This window comes from Lactuca saligna, chromosome 2 (assembly GCF_052625555.1).
Source record: "Lactuca saligna cultivar CGN05327 chromosome 2, ASM5262555v1, whole genome shotgun sequence".
Taxonomy (NCBI): domain Eukaryota; kingdom Viridiplantae; phylum Streptophyta; class Magnoliopsida; order Asterales; family Asteraceae; genus Lactuca; species Lactuca saligna.
In genome coordinates this window covers 145,200,383-145,220,607 of record NC_136418.1, presented here as the reverse complement: position 1 = coordinate 145,220,607, position 20,225 = coordinate 145,200,383, and the positions used below count along the sequence as shown (strand labels likewise).

The 20,225-nt window shown below is 34.0% G+C and overlaps 1 protein-coding gene across 1 annotated transcript; it reads right to left on the bottom strand.

Moving 5' to 3' along the window:
- Nucleotides 1-669: 669 nt before the first annotated feature.
- Nucleotides 670-2,850, bottom strand: LOC145029185 (transcription factor bHLH18-like). Its single transcript, XM_078977788.1, has 4 exons — nucleotides 2,761-2,850; nucleotides 2,027-2,515; nucleotides 1,311-1,700; nucleotides 670-854 (listed from the first exon to the last, which is right to left on the bottom strand). The coding sequence occupies exons 1-4, from the start codon at nucleotides 2,761-2,763 to the stop codon at nucleotides 780-782; spliced, it is 957 nt and encodes a 318-aa protein (XP_078833914.1). The 5' UTR covers nucleotides 2,764-2,850; the 3' UTR covers nucleotides 670-779.
- Nucleotides 2,851-20,225: the final 17,375 nt, after the last annotated feature.

The following is a 20,225-nucleotide window of genomic DNA, read 5'->3' as shown; positions in this document are numbered from 1 at the left end:
CTTTGTTTGGTATACCTATCAGGTCAAACGGCGAATCAGATTCCCTAACTCAACATGAATTGGATTCAAATATGTGTTAATACTTATTCTTTCCGTTGCCCAGTTTGTGGGACAAAGATTAAGACATGAGTATGTATTTTTGTTTGTGTTCGGTTATGAAGGAACTATGGTCAAAGGTAAAGTTATGCTAAATATTGTAGCCGGTCAAACCGGTGTATCAACCCTCATACATATTGCCACAATTACTTCTGACTCTAGCCTCTTGCTAGCTATGTTGTAATTATAGTGAAATATCTTTTTGCTTCTTGCTGTTGATATAAAAACATCAAATTTATGGTATGGGAATTCGATCAAATACCTATAGAAATATCATTTTTGTTAGATTTGGTGGATTCTTTAAACACTAGTTAATAAATGATGGTTAGATGCTCTCATGGTCACTATTGCATGGATGGTTTGGATGTATTTGGGGTAATGTTATATTCAATGTAGATCGGACATAGAAAGGCGTCATTATATATTCAATGAGATTGCCATTATATTCTATTCTTGGATTTCAAGTAGATCTAAATTGTTGTTCAATATACGTTTTATTATTAAAAAGAAAACAAGTTCGGAAAGCCAATGTCCCAAAATCTTGCTGAATGTAAACTAATCTATCAAACCCATTTAAAAATTATACAACATTATATGTAACAAATAATTAATACAAGATAAAAGGAGGGTACATCAAAGGAGGGTCAGATGTAGCGTAAATTTTTAGCTTAATTAAGTACATGTCAATGAAAATTACAAAGAGCTGATTGTAGGCATTTCACAAAATACCTCCTGGTTATGACCATCTGATCACTCATCTGCAAAAGACACCAAGAAAATCATAACCCAAAATTTTAACCATAGGTTATATAAATTAAGAAACTAACCGAGAATATGTTCATCTAAACTATTATTTCCAATATATAGGTGTTCCATAAGATAGCAAATTAAAGAAAGCAATAAAACGACACAAAGAATTAACATTGTTCAGTGGATGTGACCTAAGTCCACCAATAAGAACTAAATAACTATTCTTATACCAGATTGTTTCAAAACGATTACAACTGAATCCTTAATTACCGATAATTATAACCATAAATCTAACAACCATATATAGGCCGAATCCATAGGGTTACTCCAAACACTTATCCCTTTGAGAATCGCCATTAATTAAGGTTTTCTTCACTTTGTTATTGTTTTGTTTACTAAAATTCGAGTCACATAATTAACAATATATACGTTTCATAGTAATTAACCATATACTAATCACATACCTGAGCAGTGATTGTAACTAGATTGGTAGTGTTGGAGAAGGGAAGAATGCCGCAACAAATGTTGGTAATATGAAGTCTCTCCATCTCCGTTAAAGTTTTTAAAACTATCGACGAACTTTTCCCACAGTAGATTCTTAAAAGTATGTTTCGTCCAGAAATTCTTGCTTTGATCTCAGGGTCATTATTAGTGCCGCTGCTAGGGAAGTCTTCCATTTCATGGGAAGAAGCTCCATGGTCTCCATGATTAACATAAAGCTTGGATCTCGTTATGGAAACATTTGATTCATGGATGTTATCTTTTCCACTAATTGTTCCTTCTAGTTCCTTCACACGGGTTTGAAGTTGTATTATGTACTTACTTGCATCTTCCAACACAGTAGCCTTCTCCATCTAAGATAATGGGTAATTAGCAACAATACATACAAAATGAGATGGTCATCCTGGATAATATTAGCTGAAATATAAACCTACTTTTAATTTTACATTGTGTCAAGATTAGTGAATCTGTATACATGATATATGATCCCTAAGTTGCATTCATAAATAACAAATTGGTTTGGAGTTTGCTGATAATAAGGTAATAAGTCATTTATCTTTCCGAGGTAGCTAGCTGAGTTTATTGTGGCTATAAATTAGGGTATATATATGTAACTTTGTTCAATCTAAATTTCTTTCCATATTGAAACTAAAGCGTGCAATAGTATGTAACTTTGTACCTTTTTAACTCCAGGAAGGAGAGCAGACAAGGACATGAAGCGTTGAGCCAACTTCTCTCTTCTCTTTCTCTCTGACAAGACATGTTCTTGAGCTTGTCTATGGTTTCTTCTTGTCGTCTGAACCCTTCTGGTTAGCTCAATAGATCCAAGAAATTCATTGAGACTTGTTTCCTCTTTAGGCGTCATTACGTCAGGGTAATTGAATTTGGATCCTCCATATGGTTTAATATCTTCTGGTGATGTAGGGTTTCCAAAAGATATAGTGAAAGTGCTGGATAAGGAAGCGTAGTTTGGGGGAAAAGGGTTACTTTCAGCTGCCTTATGATCTTCTTTTTGGTCTAGATCTCCATTAATGGAGGCTAGTGGAATAGACTGGTTTACTGAGATCAAATTGGGATGATCTTTGAAGCTTTCTGATGAAAATGAATCAGTATAATAAGAACATGTTTGTTGATGCTGTTTCATGATGTGACAAGGCTCTTCCATTTCCTATCATGCAACGTAGAAACATTTCAGAAAAAATAAAAATAAAAATAGTTTTGATATAACGGGTTATCGCGAGTTGAAGGGTAGATTAATGAATTTGTCATATTAACAAAGACAATCATATCTATCTAGGTAATTCTTCCACAAGTTGTATTGTAAAGATCAGACATGTTTGAACATATTCGCATAAGAAAATTGAAGTGAATCGAAGAATTGCGGAAGAAAAAAGGATGGATCTAAGCTGATACCATGTTATCGTTAGGTCAGAATTGAAAGAGAATTGGCTGAATCTTTGTTTTCATTGACTAAGAATAAGAAAGGGGAAAGCGTCAGTGCTAAGCTAGGCTGTTGAGTTACAAAATGACAATAATGCCCTTCTATGATAAATTACGAAAGTAGCCTTTGGCATTGGTAAAGGTAATCAAGAAATCACATCTACATCAATTAAGAACTCACTGTTGAAGTTAATTGATAGTTTAAGCTCAAATACTCTCGATGTTATTGCTAGCTTCCCGCTAGCGTTTTCCTAATGTTATTGTTGCTGTTAAAATAATAATAATAATAATAATAATAATAATAATAATAATAATAATAATAAATTAAAAAGAAAAAAAAAGCTCTTGAACCAACAAAAAAAAAATATTGAATTTAATATATATTTATGGGATTGTTTTTAGTGTTTGGAAAATATCACATTGTGGGTACCCAGGATATTTATTGATTACGAGGAAAGTACTTTTATTTCGACTAACGACATGCATGGTTATAGTACGTAGTTTCTGCCTTCGCGATCCAATCAATTCTTGTTGATGATCTCTCCGAAACTTTTGCATATGATCACGTGGTACGTGAAAAACTTTATCTTTTCTTTTTATTCCTTTTGTAGATATATTATTATTTATTTCATTTTATTGGTTACTCAACAAAATCTTTATCGTTATTAATGAAGTTTACCAATTAGCTTGATTGTTTTTAGTTGTTGTAACATTGATTTTAAGGATCTTTATAGATTTTTGTAGATTTTAAGGGGATATGAATGTCATTTTGTCTTTTTTAGAACAGATTCTAAAGCTTCTTTTTTACGTCAAGTACTACCAAAATAATAGAACAGGAATAATTAATAACTGAAGTGTTTATCATTAATGATGAAAAAAGAATAATAATGATGAAATCAAATTGTAGATTGACTGGATGCAGTTAATTGTGTATGTATATATATATATATATATATATATATATATATATATATATATATATATATATATATATATATATATATATATATATATATATATGGGAAAAGTGAATATACCCTTAAGGATATATAAGCTTAGGTACTCAAACTTACTATACTATATCGTTTTGTATCATATATATACATTGTAATTGTCCAATATTCTTATAATTCAACTTCTAACTTGATTTACCTCCAAAATTTTTATCAATTTCACATTTATATTCCTCTTACATAATTTTCATTTTTAACTATAATATATAGCCTATTAGGTGTTCGGCAAAAAGACGTGATAAAATTTTGAAAGTAAATCAAGTCAATAGTTGAAGTTTAAGAACATTATAATGAATATATTAAACAAAATGGCGTATTATAATGAGTTTGGGTACCTAAGCTTATATACCCTTAAGAGTATATTCACTTTTCCATATATATATATATATATATATATATATATATATATATATATATATATATATATATATATATATATTGTGTAATGGAAACATTAACCACGATATTATATCACATTTATAAAATCACAGTTTCATGTTTTTATTTAGTTGCTATAAAAAAAACCACATTAGAAGTTTATTATCTCAATAAGTTGTTCTCATATCCATATGTGGCTTGTTCACTAGAAGCATATATATTTTGTCTCGCAACAAATAATTCCATCGATTTTTGCTCCTCCATAGGTGTGTATATATTATTAATTCACAGGCGATAGACTCAGCTGTCTAGAATTGGTTCTATGGTACGTATTTAAACCCTGAGGTGTGTTGGACTCATTAGTAAATAAAAAACAAATTGGTATCTAATACATCTACATTATAATGCAAGAGAAATATATTAACATAGCTAGAAAGGGTTTTTGAAGGCTATATATTGTACCAGTTATTTCTAAATCAAGAACTAGCAACTCTTACCAGGTCAGGCTGCCATACGGTGGATGGAATATCCATTATAACTGTCTTTGTCTTATCTTGATAGCTTTATATTACACACGGCAATGATATGAAGTTTCTGCAACAAAGAGACACTAGCTCGTTAGATAGATCGATGTACAAAGTTCTAAGCAAATAAGCATTTTTATGATTATTTGTGCCTTTTACAATAATGATTTCTGTGTTCATCCAACTTAACAAAGTTAATTATTATCCATTGAGAAATCTGTTTGGTTTACTTAGATCCAAGGTTATAGAACTCGTTACTCGGTACTTATTCGGCCGACTACTGAGTAACGAGTACTCATGAGTACTTGGGGAGTACTCGGATTCGGTAGTTCACATAGAAATATTTTTAGGGAACTTATATATGTTAAAATAATAAATTAAAATCTTAAACTGATTGAAATATATAATAAAATTAAGTACATGTGAATACATAAAAATTGAAACACACATAATGATCTAACTTCGTGAATAATTACTAAAAATTCAAGATATATATAATAATAATGACATTTATATATTAAACAATAAATCGTTAAATATATTATACATATTAATCACCGAGTTGATCAGGTTTTACAACTCTGCTCAGTTCAGTAAGATACCGATCGGGATGTACTCGGAATTCTGTAACTCGCATCGGTAAGGGACCGAGTAGCGAGTACTCTGAGAAGTAATCGGCAAACTCGGCGAGTTTTATAACACTATTTAGACCAGTAATTAACATGCACGCTTCCTTAAAAGAATGTGCTATATATATGAGATAAAAATGTTCATGACTTGTGAGTAAATGTGAGTAAATGCTTTAGCAACTTAATAATAAAAACATTGTGATCAGGCACAACTCAATGAAAATATGAAAACAATATCTATGCTATTTACTAAAGTAAAGTTTCACAATTCAAAAGTCAGGATTATAACATGCCAACACATTTTTTGGAAAATATATATTTCAATATATAAGCATGTTCCAAAATTAATCATATATATGCAAAAATCTTTTATATCTTATGTCAACAGTGGTCTCACTGAATGCATGACAAGCTGCTGAAGGATATTGGTGGGCTTATGAAGGTATTAACAATCTTAGTGACCATACTATCAACAATAAAATGTCCAAATATTTCCTGTCTATGCTGCGCTGCAGAATATTTTTTGGAAACATCATTAATTAATTATGCTTTCTCTATTGGATCAGAAGTATGAATCGTATTTTGATTTCAGATAAACAAACCTAGATTTCACAGATCAGTCTTCAACTGGTTAAAAATTAGAAGAATTGGTGTCTTTAATTTTCAAAAAGGTAGCCACCAGAAAAGGGAATGTATCAATTACATGTATCTCGAGCTAGCTACATGGTAGCCTTTTATCTAAAACGTTCTTCTTGCTGTTCAAAAAAAAAAAAAAAAAAAAAAAAAAAAAACCCTAGATTTCAAATACTTCACTTCCAACTTGAATTGTAAACTAACTTCAAATGTTCTAATACTTTTTTTACAGTTTAGATAAATAAGAAAAAACTCAGATCCAGTTTAGGACACCATATATTGGTTTGATGTCCGATGTTATATTTTGGATTATACAAACACACACACACACATAGGTAGATATTCAAAAGTACACTAATTTACTAGAAATGAAGTTATTCGCTTACAGGTTCAAAGCAAACTTAGTTATACTTATGAAAACGAAATTGCATGCTCAATCAGTGTTCTTGTTAAAATGGAAAATAAATCAAAATGTCTCAATAACTTCTGATATCGGCAAATATGCAAAATAACTAAAATTCTATAATTAGATCATCTTTTCTAATCCAAAAAAATTCCTAGATTTAGATCCAAATAACTCAAACTAATTAGTCGCAAAAGAGTTCCAGACTTTATGTTTTAACAAACGATATTGAAGAGACAAGTTTTACAAAACTGAAAATATTATTCTCTCACAATTTAAACACTTTGCAAGATTAAAAATGATGTCTTTCTGCAAACACAAAAACCAAAATAAGGAATGATTATATAAGAAACTATATATGTAGAAGCCTCATCGATTTCTGAACTCGATCAGTGACGTGGGATCTAATCCCAATTTGATATAAGTTCCATGAAACTAGCTAGTGAGGAACTTGTTCAAAATACATACCTGTACGTTTACTTTGACCTATTCAAAGAACCAATTATGCTCCTCGCATAGATCGTTAGCAGAAGTCTCGAAGTTTCAGAAATGTATTGTGTTCATTATTGAAACAACCAAGTGATTTGATAGGTTTTTACAAATAAGCAAGAATTCCAGAAAGAAATTTGAGGGAAAAGGAGATTCGACTACGTACCTTAGCAAAAACTTTAATTATCGATATTTTCTTTTGCTCCCGAATAGCAAATATTTGCGATTTTAGTCTCATGTATTTATTTATAGCTAACACAAGGGTCTTCAGTCAATTAGTCTTCAGTCTTCACGAAGAACCAAGAGCGCTGCAGGGTTTTCATGATATTATATGGTAATTAATGATTTAAAATACTATATATTCAGGTCGGATGTATGAGAAATATCATGTTAGCTTAACTTAAATTACACTATTAGGAAAGGTGGACGGTTAGAGCATTTTAGGTTTTTTTTTTATAACTTATTATTTTATTACTATTTTTTATTTTTATTATTATTTTTTTAATAAGCACTTACTTTCACAACTTATACATATAATCTTTTCTATTTTAACAATATTTTAATCTAGCCTTTTCGTTATAACTTATAATTATAAATTAGTTTTAAATGTTTTTTATTTCTTTACTATTTAATTATTTTTATTAAATATTAATAACATCCTATTCATAAAATATAATTTTTATGACGATAATATAATATTTTTAATATTTTTATTTTATATTTTAACTATAACATAATTATTGTTTGTGTTTTACTTACATAAATAATGAACCGATATTTATATATTCTTATTCAATAATTATTTTTGTTAAAAAATAAACTAATTAAATAAAAAACTTATGAAACATTTTAGAAAGATAAGAATAAACTAGTTAAATTCATCAAAAAAGCTATTTAACAAGCTTAACCATTGGAGTAATATTTTCTATAGAGGTCAAAATTAATGGAATTGTGATGAGACACTTATTTATAATGTAATCACTAGAGATGCTCTTACTTTAGAAATTATAATGGTGATTTTAGTATCATCACGTGATATTTTATATAATTGGAAATGACATATAAGCTAAGGACTTATTGTATGTAGTTAACTAATATTGTTCAAAATACTAAAAAAAAAAATACATCAACCATCATTGTCATAATCATCTTCTCCTTCTTCTTCTCCTCCTCCTTCTTCTTCCATCATTTCGGCAAATTGTTGAGAGGTATTTGTTTGTGTGTTATAGTTGAATAGAAAGGTAAGAAGTGGTGGTGGTTGAAAATTCTAAATACATGCCGCCAATGATCCATTATATTGTTGTAAATGTTCTTGCATTTGTTGTGCATCAAATTGGGATTGAGATTGGGGTTGAAATTGAGATGATTTGGAAGTGGAAGGCCGTTCATTTTGAATTAAACTGAAATTGGAGGTTGGTCTCCTACTCACCCCGCGAGCATGTCCACATCTCGTCCTAAGGGCACGTTCTAAACATTCTTCCTTGTTTACTTCTCTGTCTTCCCCAATCTCGTTTTGCATTTTCTCATATTCCTTTTGAATTTTCTCATAAAATAAAGTAAACAATTAACATACATTAATTAAACAAACAACTAAACTTAAACATTAAAATAATAATATTTCTTAAATAAGAAACTGTAATTAATAATAATATATTTAAACAACACATTCATTTCGTTTATCATTTACCCAGTCTTTTTCTGCTCGACTTGTACACCAACCTGAACCTTCTTTGTAGCGCATTTGTCTCCAACCCTCAATATGATGCGAGTTGATTCCCATTTTTTCCTATAATAAGTGAAAAAACAATAAATATATTCATACAAATGTTAATAAAAATTTTAAATAATACTAGTGTATTTTATTACCTTTAAATGACATCGTTGAGCATAAGGTCTACATCCGTGAGCACTTGTGTGCGGAAGTTTTGACCTAGTAACTTTATTTTGGATTGACGTGCGTTTGTATTCCTCGGTAAAAAACAATAAATCAATCATATCATTCCAAGCTTCGGCGGTCCAATCAGGTGGTGAATATCTTCTTGCCCTTTCCAAATTATGATACCCACCAACTCTATCAAAATGTTTTTTTATCTGATACTTGGACTCTCGATAAGCTCTTTGCATATCTGCTTGGATACCCACTTGAAGGGGTTCCCATAAGTTTGTTCCCTGATATCTATTAATATCAAAAAAAAAAAAAGTCTGCAAAAAGAAAAATATATTTGATTAGTAAAAAATATTTAATAAGCGTACAATTCAATACATATAAAATATATTGTATATTTACCTCTAGTTCGGGATATAAATCATCTTTGTAATTGGTAGGAACACGACGCCAAGTATGATAATGCAACGATACCTGTAATCTCACTAGTTTTGAGATCAGTCTAACAAACATTTGCCTTTTGTCCCCTATAAATCGATACGTCCACTCGGAGATATCAATTGTCAAATCCAAAGGCCTATACTTGTTTTTTTTTCATACTCATCGTACAAATTTAAGTTTCTCCATTTGCCACGCACATTCACATTCACAGTCTTCGCTTGTGCTATATTTATATATGTAATTGGAAATTTAGAAATTTAAAACCTTAATATTTCTAATACTTAAAAATTTCATATAACTTACAAGATTGGCAACCCGATGGTACACCACGTGCAACCCTGTGTGGAGGTCTATTCCCACCGTCTCCTCTGTGTCCCCTCGTGACTTCTGCCATCTATTTAACAAATATTATAAACATTCAAAATATATAATAAAGCTACAAATAAGCAACATTTCAAAATTTAACAAACATTCAGGATATATAATAACAATACCATACCGTCAATCAGATTCATCACTAGAATAATATACATGTACAACATCATCATCACTATCATAGTTTTCATTATTTATTTCTTCATCTGAAGAGTATGTATCATCAGCGTCACCGTCATTGAAATTGTTTACTACAAACCAATGCAATGGTTTTTTTGGCCTATTTACAAAGTTCAGCGATTTTCTTAGCCGACATTGTTCGATATTGTGATGAGAACATAGAAAATTGCCTTTTTGGAAGGTCGGGATCATCATTTCTATCAGCACTGTTGAATTTAGTTTGCATACCCTCATGATATATAGACTAGAATATCAAAGCTTCGTTTGCAACATAACCCTCTGCTATTGAACCTTCTGGTTTGACTTTGTTTCTGACATAATTTTTATGTTTTTTCATATATCTTTCAAAAGGATACATACATCTCATGTATACAGGCCCTCCAAGAATGGCTTCATTAGGTAAATGAAGAATAAGATGAATCATTATGTCGAAAAATGTTGGAGGATATATCAACTCAAGATTGCATAAGATCTTCACCACTTTTGTTCTGGCATTTCTCATGTCGTTAACATCTAATGACCGCTCACAATTTTTTTTACAGAACGTACACAGGTCAATGATTGTTCTTGAAACATTTGCTGGGAGACATGCTCGAACCCCTATATGTAGCAATCATTGCATGAGGATGTAATGATCGTGAGACTTCAACCCAACCAAATTTGATTCAGTATCATTAACCTTCTTCTTAAAGTTCGATCCAAAACCATCAGGTAGTCTCACTCCTTTAATGAATTAACAGAAACGTTGTCGATCAATTGGTTTGAAAGAGTAAGAAGCATTTAGGAGTATTCCTTTCTTCTAGTTTTCTTCCTTGTTGTGTTTCTTCATCTTCTTAACTTTTTCTTTTGACCATTGATCTCGTCTAATGCTGTAACACCTGTAGATCCGGGCTAGTCAATTTAGAGACGATAAGCATCAAAAATGACTTTTTGATGGAAGATTATTTAGAATCATTACTCTTACCTAAGTTTTAGTATATGTTACAAGGATTCCGTACATATAAAGAACGCCGAAATCTGAGTTATAACGAAGAAGTTATGACATGTCGAAGTTTCGCGACAGAACCGACACGACACAGCGCGATGTAAATAGTGAATTTAGTTAGAGAGATATTTAGCCTGAGTGATCTAAACGAATGTTGTAGAGTTCGTTAAACCGAGAAAGTGCATAAAAAGAACACCCAAATCTGACATTGTATGAGGAAGTTATGATTTTTCGAAGTTTCGGCTTAATAGTGTACAACTCGAAGTTTGAATATCAGATCGAGCGATATTTAGCCGAAACAATCTAAACGAGAATAGAAGATCTCGTTGATAGTAGTCCAACGGTGAAAAGACAGACAAAAACGGATGACAAATGAAGAAGTTATGAGTTTATAACGGAGTTTTCCTGTTCCGGCCTACTAAAAATAATATAGTAAAAATAATGTCAAAATTAGCCAACGGAATCTAAATGAGAGTTGTAGAGCATAGTCTCACCTACGCGTGGATATAAAGAACGTCGAAAACGGAGCTCACATGTGAAAGTTATGAATTTATGAAGTTTGGGGCTTGAACCCCAAGGTTGTGTTAGAGCTCACGAGGTAAGCATATGTAGCTCACGAGGCGAGCATTAGTTGCTCACGAGGTGACCAAATGATGGACGTCTTGCGGGGCAAGTGGCCATGATGAACGCAATGACGTATCGAGCTCACGAGGTGAGCATATGTAGCTCACGAGGTGAACATATGTGGCTCACGAGGTGAACCCAAAAAATTCACCCTATAAATAAAATTCAAGGGGCAGTCGAGTTTAGTTGCTCATCTCTTACTCTCCTACTCCCGATACACTCTCTAAGCCCTATTTTAACTCCTGAAGCCCCAATATCATCCCGAGACCTGAAGCGAGTCCCGAAGCCTGAAGATCCCGAGAATTGAAATTCCCGAGCCGAAGCTCTGCCTGCGAGAATCCGGTTTTTGTGAAGATCTTCCAGATCTACCGAAGAATACTACTTTTACAAGTCGTAGTGCTGTCCGAGAATCGTCTAATCAAGTGAGTGTATAGTCACTTTCATCTTACACATAGATATGAAGTATTTTATAAAATACGTGTTATGTGTATATATTGTTGTTTATATGTGTGAGTGTATAGTTACTTTCTTCTAACACATAAATATGTAGTATTTGCTATTAAATACGTGCTATGTGTTATGTATTGTTTGTTTATTTGAGATGGGTGTGGAATAGATGTTTTATACATGTTTTAATGATTTAAACCGTATATGTATTTTATATCTACAAATATGTTGGATAGAACATGGGTAGATGAAATACCTGGTGACTATGAGACGTAGTGCCTATTGTGTAAACCCTGGTGACTATGTGACGTAGTGCCTGTTGTATAAACCCTGGTAACTATGAGACGTAGTGCCTATTGTGTAAACCCTGGTGATGATGCGACTTCGTGCCTATTCAGTAAGCCTTGGTGACGATGCAACTTCGTGCTGATTTGATAAACCTTGGTGACGATGTGACTTCGTGCCTGTTGAGTAAACCTTGGTGACTATGGAGTTAGCGCCTGATATCTATGGATTTAGTATCTGATAGATAAACTTTGGCAGCAATGGACTTCGTTCCAATTCCTTAGCTCAATCCTTAGGAATGAATGAATGGACGATAATTGACTCTTAGGGTAAAGCTTTAAGAAACAAAGGAGATAATGGGGATGGGTAATTTGGATTGATTGTTTGATGATTGAATATAATAATTATATTGTTGTGGGTTGAAAACTCTATATGCTCACCAGGCTCCCAAGCCTGACCCACTCAGTTTTCTTTGCATTACAGGTAATGGTACAAGAGTATAAGTTGGTGGACTTGATGTGAGATTTTGGATTATAGATCAGTAGTTATAAATAACTGTTGTAAGGTCTACTTTATACTGTTTATGCTTTTGGTCTGTATCGGAACATGACATCACGAGATTTTGTTATTTAATGAAAATACATTTCTTTAAAGAAATGCTTTCATAAATTCTTATCACATTTTGTTTTGGGAACAAATTCCGCAACTGTTTTCTGTAAACGATTACTCTTATTTTAAAACAAAACATAAACAAATCGGTCTTTTCAGGCCGTTAAAATGGGGATGTTAGAGTTGGTATCAGAGCATTAGTTTAAGCGAACTAGGAATTTTTAGGATTTCTAGAATTACACTTAGAATGCTAAGTGAATATTGTGAGGTGAGTGTCTGCCATATTTTAGGCACGAGCACTAGTATATTTTAGGAAAGATGCCTAAAATGCTTTTATGTGCTAAATGCTATATGTTGGCCATATATGAAATTGTTTGTTTGGATCTATGGTATGTCGCCGACCGGATCTGGGAACCTTATGTGTTTAGGATTCTAAGCGTGCAAATACGATATTAGAACTAGCATGTAAACGTTTCAGAGTGATAAGGAGATTTACACGTCTATCGTAAATAAAGCTTTCTTAACTTCAATTCTCGCCCGATACACCGAACGTCTGCTTGGATGTACAAAACGTTATGGTAGAGACTCATAGAGAATTGAGAAAATGGAGGAAATGAAAGACTTATGATAGTGAATGACACCTATCAGAAGATATCGTAAGAGTGGTATCTTGCTTTTAGAATATGTCTGATAAAATAACGAAACGTTTAGAGGAGTACGGTACGTCTGAAGTACACCATCGATTGGCAGGATGATGGAATGATTGGTTTAATTCTTGAAGTTTTCCCATCTTTTGGAATTTCCACCACCAACCGAGTTGAAACATGATTGATGATAGAAGATACGTATGAAAGAAGTCCTAGTAGAGTCTAGGAAAATTTGTATGATTAATTGGACACATTCGTATGTGTTAAATTGTTTGGTGATTTTAGGAGTTGGGGACTGCGAGACAATACTTGGGACGAGTATGAGTAGGTGTGAATAGTAGTATAGATCTATACTACTGGAAGCACAAGACTCACGCTTGGATCAGGGAATGTCACAAGGTCACCAAGAAGCTAGTAATTGATTCCGTTTTATTCAAGTATATCATTACAATTGTTTCGGTAATGACTAGTAGGATGGTTGTTATTCCGAACCTAGTGGTCATATCAAATTGATTCCGACTACGATGAGTTTGTTTCGTGATTCCGAGAACCGAGTTCGATGTAGCATTTGACTTAAGTCATAAGATTGAAATGCTACATGCTAAAATGTGATCATATCACATTAGAATATGAAGGAAGCTATATTCCATTTTGGAATTTGACTCTAAGAGACTTGACTCAAAGCATTGCATCATACGATGAGAGGTCATTAGAACATGACCCATCGATCTGTTACAATAGATAAAGGAATGTATTTATCCTAAGAAGAAGGAGTTTACAATAAGGATTTATTTTGTAACTTGAAGGTTACGTTTGAAAGTCCAACACAGTATGAAGAGCAGATGTAAGATTGAGCATCACAATTATTAATTAGGATGGAAAGTTAACGTATGGAATCATTATTCAAGCCCTGTTTCGTTGATGATTCTGGGACGTAATCATCCTAAGGGGGAGATAATTGTAATGCCCGTAGATCCAGGCTAGTCAATTTAGAGACGATAAGCATCAAAAATGACTTTTTGATGGAAGATTATTTAGAAGGATTACTCTTAACTAAGTTATAGTATATTTTACAAGGATTTCGTACATATAAAGAACGTCGAAATCCGAGTTACAACGAAGAAGTTATGACCTGTTGAAGTTTCGCGACAGAACCGGCACGACACAACGCGATGTAAATAGTGAATTTATTTTAGAGCGATATTTAGCCTTAGTGATGTAAACGAATGTTGTAGAGATCGTTAAACCGAGAACGTGCATAAAAAGAATGCCCAAATCTGACATCGTATGAGGAATTTATGATTTTTCGAAGTTTCGGCTTAGCAATGTACAATCCGAAGTTCGAATATGAGATCGAGCAATATTTAGCCAAAACGACCTAAACGAGAATTGAAGATCTCATCAATAGTAATCCAACGGTGAAAAGTCAGACGAAAACGGACAACAGATGAAGAAGTTATGAGTTTATAATGGATTTTTAATATCCCGGCCTACTAAAAATAATATATTTATAATATATTAAAAATAAATTCCAAATTAGCCAACGGAGTCTAAACGAGAGTTGTAGAGCATAATCTCACCTACGCGTGGATATAAAGAACGTAGAAAACGGAGCTCGTATGCAAAAGTTATAAATTTCTAAAGTCTGGGGCGTGAACCCCAAGGATGTGTCAGAGCTCACGAGGTGAGCATATGTAGCTCACAAGGTGAGCATTAGTGGCTCACGAGGTGAACAGATGATGGACGTCTGTCAAGGCAAGTGACCATGACAAACTCAATGACGTATTGATCTCACGAGGTGAGCATATGTAGCTCACGAGGTGAACATGTGTGGCTCACGAGGTGAACCCAAAAAATTCACCTTATAAATAGAATTCAAGGGGCAGTCGAGTTTGGTTTCTCATATCTTACTCTGCCACTCCCGATACATTCTCTAAGCCCTATTTTAACCCCCCCCCCCCACCCCGGAAGCCTAGATATCATCATCAGACGCGAAGCGAGTCCCGAAGCCCGAAGATCCCGAGAAGTGAAATTCTCAAGCAGAAGCTCCGCCTACGAGAAGCCGATTTTTGTGAAGATCTTCCAGATCTATCGAAGAATGCTACTTTTACAAGCCATAGTGTTTTCCGTGAATCGTCTAATCAAGTGAGTGTATAGTCACTTTCATCTTACATATAGATATGAAGTATTTTATAAAATACATGTTATGTGTATATATATTGTTGTTTATATGTGTGAGTGTATAGTTACTTTCTTCTAACACATAATATGAAGTATTTGCTATGAAATACATGCTATGTGTTATGTATTGTTTGTTTATTAGAGATGGGTGTGGAATAGATGTTTTATACATGTTTTAATGATTTAAACCGTATATGTATTTTATATCTACAAATATGTTGGGTAGAAGATGAGTAGATGAAATACCTGGTGACTGTGAGACGTAGTGCCTATTGTGTAAACCCTGGTGACTATGTGACGTAGTGCCTATTGTATAAACCCTGGTGACTATGAGACGTAGTGCCTATTGTGCAAACCTTGATGACGATGTGACTTCGTGCTTATTGAGTAAGCCTTGGTGACGATGCGACTTTGTGCCGATTTGATAAACCTTGGTGACGATGTGACTTCGTGCCTATTGAGTAAACCTTTGTGACTATGGAGTTAGTGCCTGATAGCTATGGATTTAGTATCTGATAGATAAACTTTGGCAGGAATGGACTTCATGACAATTCCTTAGGAATGAATGAATGGTGGATAATTGACTCTTAGGGTAAAGCTTTAAGAAAAAAAAGGAGATAATGGGGATGGGTAATTTGGATTGATTGTTTGATTATTGAATACAATAATTATATTATTGGGGATGTCTTCTTCTCGGACCCGTAGTTGGTGGTACCTAGATCTTAAATCTATCTTTGAAAAGTAACTTGGCCCTTGCAACAGATCGAATAGGTCGTCGATCCGGGGAAGAGGGTATCTGTTTTTGACGGTGAGATTTTTTAGTTCTCACTAATTGATGCACATTTAAAACGACCCATCCTTCTTCTTTACAGACAAGATCGAAGCTCCCCAGGGTGAGAAGCTTGGCCTTATTATTCCCTTGCCTAGTAATTCACTTAATTGGATGGAAAGTTCTTACATCTCAGCAGAAGCTAATTTGTATGCCGACTTGGAGATTGGTGTGGCTCCGGGTATCAAGTAGATTCTAAATTCGACTTGTCATTCGGGGGGTATTCCCGGGAGCCAGAGATCTTCGGGAAACGCATCGAGGAAGTTGCACACCTATGGGATGTCTTTAATGTTCTTTTCTCCTTTCTTTTTATCGACCATGTGGGCTAATAAGGCGTGGTTCTTCTTGTGTAAACACTTATGTGCCTTGATACATGAGATGAGGTGAAGGTTTGTACTGGGTTTGTCATCGTATATGACCAAGGTTTTGTTACTTGGTAGGCGAAGGCGAACGACCTTCTCGTAGCACATAATGTTGGCACGGTGAGGACTTAGCCAATCCATGCCGATGATCACATCAAAACTCCTTATGGTAACCGGAATTAAGTCGATTTGGAAGGAGTGGTTATTTAAAGTTAGTGGGCACCCTATTAATACATCGTTTGTTGTTTCGGTTTTTCTGTTAGCCATTTCCATGGTAAATGTTTCATTTAGTGTTTGAGGATTTTTTTTAGTAGATGTTTAAACTTATGACTCACAAAGCTTCTCTCTGCCCCACTATCAAATAGTATGCATGCATAATTGTTATCGAGGAGGAACATACCGGTAACCACTACATGATTCTTCATTGCCTCCTCATGTCCTATTGCTAGGACTTTTCCCGTTCCGCCAACATTCTTGTTGTTAGCCTTTGGACAGTTTCGCTTGCAATGGACCATCTCCGTACATCTACGCTTGGCTTACCCCAATATATGTGGGTTAGTTGGCATGTTGTGTAGGTGCTCTACAGTATCGGGCAGTGTACCCTTTCCTGTTGCAGTTTGTACAATGCATCTCCCGATAGGAACCGTTGTGGTGAAAGTTACATTTATCACACTTTGGGTGTGACATCCCCAAAATCTCGGCCAGAAAAGACCGATTTTTCATTTATGCTTTTAAAATAATTTCAGAGTAAATCCTTTTGATTTGAAAGAGTTGCAGAATTTGTTTCCAAAAACAAAACATGATAAAACAATGTTTACCAAAGCATTTCATAAAAGAAATGTATTTTCATTATATAATCAAAACTCGGGGTGTCATGTTCCGATACAAACCAATAAGCATAAACGATAACATTACAAGTCATTCAACAAATATATACATATACGGACTTGTAAACAAAATAACTTGATGGTTCATCCATCTTACGCCCTTGCGCCACTTCCTGTAATACAAATAAAACTGAGTGGGTCAGGCTTGGGAGCCTGGTGAACATATAGGGTTTTCAAACCACAATAAATAATTAAATTAATTATTATCAACCAACAATAATCCAATTACCCATTCCCGTTATTCTCACTTTATGTCCCTAAAATAACTAACACAAGGAACCTAGTCTAAGAATATTTCATCGGGGTGACAACACATGCTTCGGGGATTCCTCAGCAATATAAGTCAAATAAGGCAACCATGAGGGGGATGGAATACAACGAATGAACACCCAACTTCATTAACACCTACATGTTATGAGCCTGCTAGCGTTCCACTGGACTGTCTAGAAAAACCCGTGGTCGTCATCTAAATTCCGCTAGATGACTGGATCAAAACAACATCGAGGCCTCTCATCTGTTTATTACACACCAACTATCTACCCATGTTCTACCCAACATATTAGTAGATAAAAACATACATTTTTATACATAGTTTCAAAACCTGTGTAGCATGCTCGATCAATACATTTTCCATATAACAGATGAGGCACACACACATAACAACAATTTCATATAGAAATAATCAGATCTGTAAGATAGAAGAAAGTGAATATACATTCACACACATAAGCAGAAAATATACACATAACACATATTTCGTATAAAATACTTCATAATTATGCGTTAGAAGAAAGTAACAACACACTCACACATATAAACAACAATATACTTAATACACTCAAACTGTACTTGTATTATTATCGTGTTTATGAAAGGTAGTATACACTCACTTGATCAGAAGATGATCGGACAGTACTCCGACTTGCAAAAGTAGTAATCCTCAGCAGATCTGAAAGATCTCTACAAAAATCGAACTTCTCGCGGGCAGAGCTTCGGCTCGGAAACCGCACTTCTCGGGATCTTCGGGATCTCGGGACTTGCTTCGGGACTCGGGAATATTACCGGGGCTTCGGGGGTAAAAATGCAGAGCTTCGGCACAAAATGGAGGAGAAATGAGCAATTATGCCCGGACCCCTCGCATCCTATTTATAAGAGGCTGGAACCTCCCAGTACGCGGGGCGTACGCCTGTACGCAGGGCGTACATGCCTCCGAAATCGTTACTGCATGCGTCATCCGAAGTGTCGACAGTCTTCGCTGTACAAGGGGCGTACTCTGGATGAATCCGGTGACTCGTCCTCGGATAATACCGGAATTAATAATTAAATTTAATTATTAATTATTTAATAAACTTCGAAAATTCATATCTTCTTCATACGAACTCCGTTTTCGACGTTCTTTATATCCACGCGAAGGTGAGACTACGCTCTACAACTTTCGTTTAGACTCGGTCGGCTAATTTTGAATTTATTTTTATTATTTATTTTTAATAGGCCGGGACAGAAAATTTCATTATAAATTCATAACTTCTTCGTTTGATGCCTGTTCTCGCCTAACTTTTTATCTATTTGATACTAACAACGAGATCTTAGATTCTCGTTTAGATCACTAAGGCTAACTATCCCTCTAACGTAAATTTCACTTTTTACGTCATTCAGCGTTGCCGGTTCTGTCGCGAAGCTTCAACATGTCATAACTTCTTCGTTCTAACTCGGATTTCGGCATTCTTTATATCTTCGGAAACCTTGTTTCAACTACTACAACATTATCTAAAGATATCAAGTTTATATTTTATACTTAACTTTTGACGCTTATTTTTATTCTTAATTAATCAAACCACATAATTAAGCAATTAAGCACACAACACATAATACTCAAATAATACACTTCTATTATTTCAAAACGGGTTACAAAGGTTAACCTAGACTATTACGTTGCTAAAAATGGCAAGCCCAGAAACACAGGCGCTACATTGGGAGAGTGCCCGTGTCACACCCCCAAACTGGAATGGCAGAAACGTTCGGGGGCGGAGGACGTAATGTGTAGTATCACAACAATTGAATAATAGTAATCAAAGCAACCACAACCATAGTATTGATAATATAGTGTTTACATTGAATTTGAATCACATATGGTTGACTCCATAAGTAAATTGCAAAATAAAGATTTGAAGTTACCATGCTCCGTCTTCTAGAAACTGCGCGAGTACCTGTTTACTAGTGTCCTGAGAATACAAGTGGTTTCGAAAAGGTGTCAACATTAAAGTTGGTGAGTTCATAAGTATTTGTATTTAGAAAGTATGTTATTTGAAAACTTTGGTTTGTTCCTCCAGGAGATCCTATATCTTCTGATGTAATGAAATGAAAATTTTGTTGACTCACACATGTAAAAGCATTAAATTATAGTTATGTTTGTATGCAATCCTTTTTATATGTATGCCCTAGTTAAACGTACTTACGGAAAAGTAGGTTCTGTACTAGAAATTAGTATGTTGTTCTTGTATTTAGTGACCTTTGTTGTACATATATTTAGTGACCTGACCCATATCTGTTTCCCCCTTATAGTTACATAGTGTATACATGTTATACATAACCATGATCGAATAAGTAGTACATTGTGTGAATCTGCTCTAAG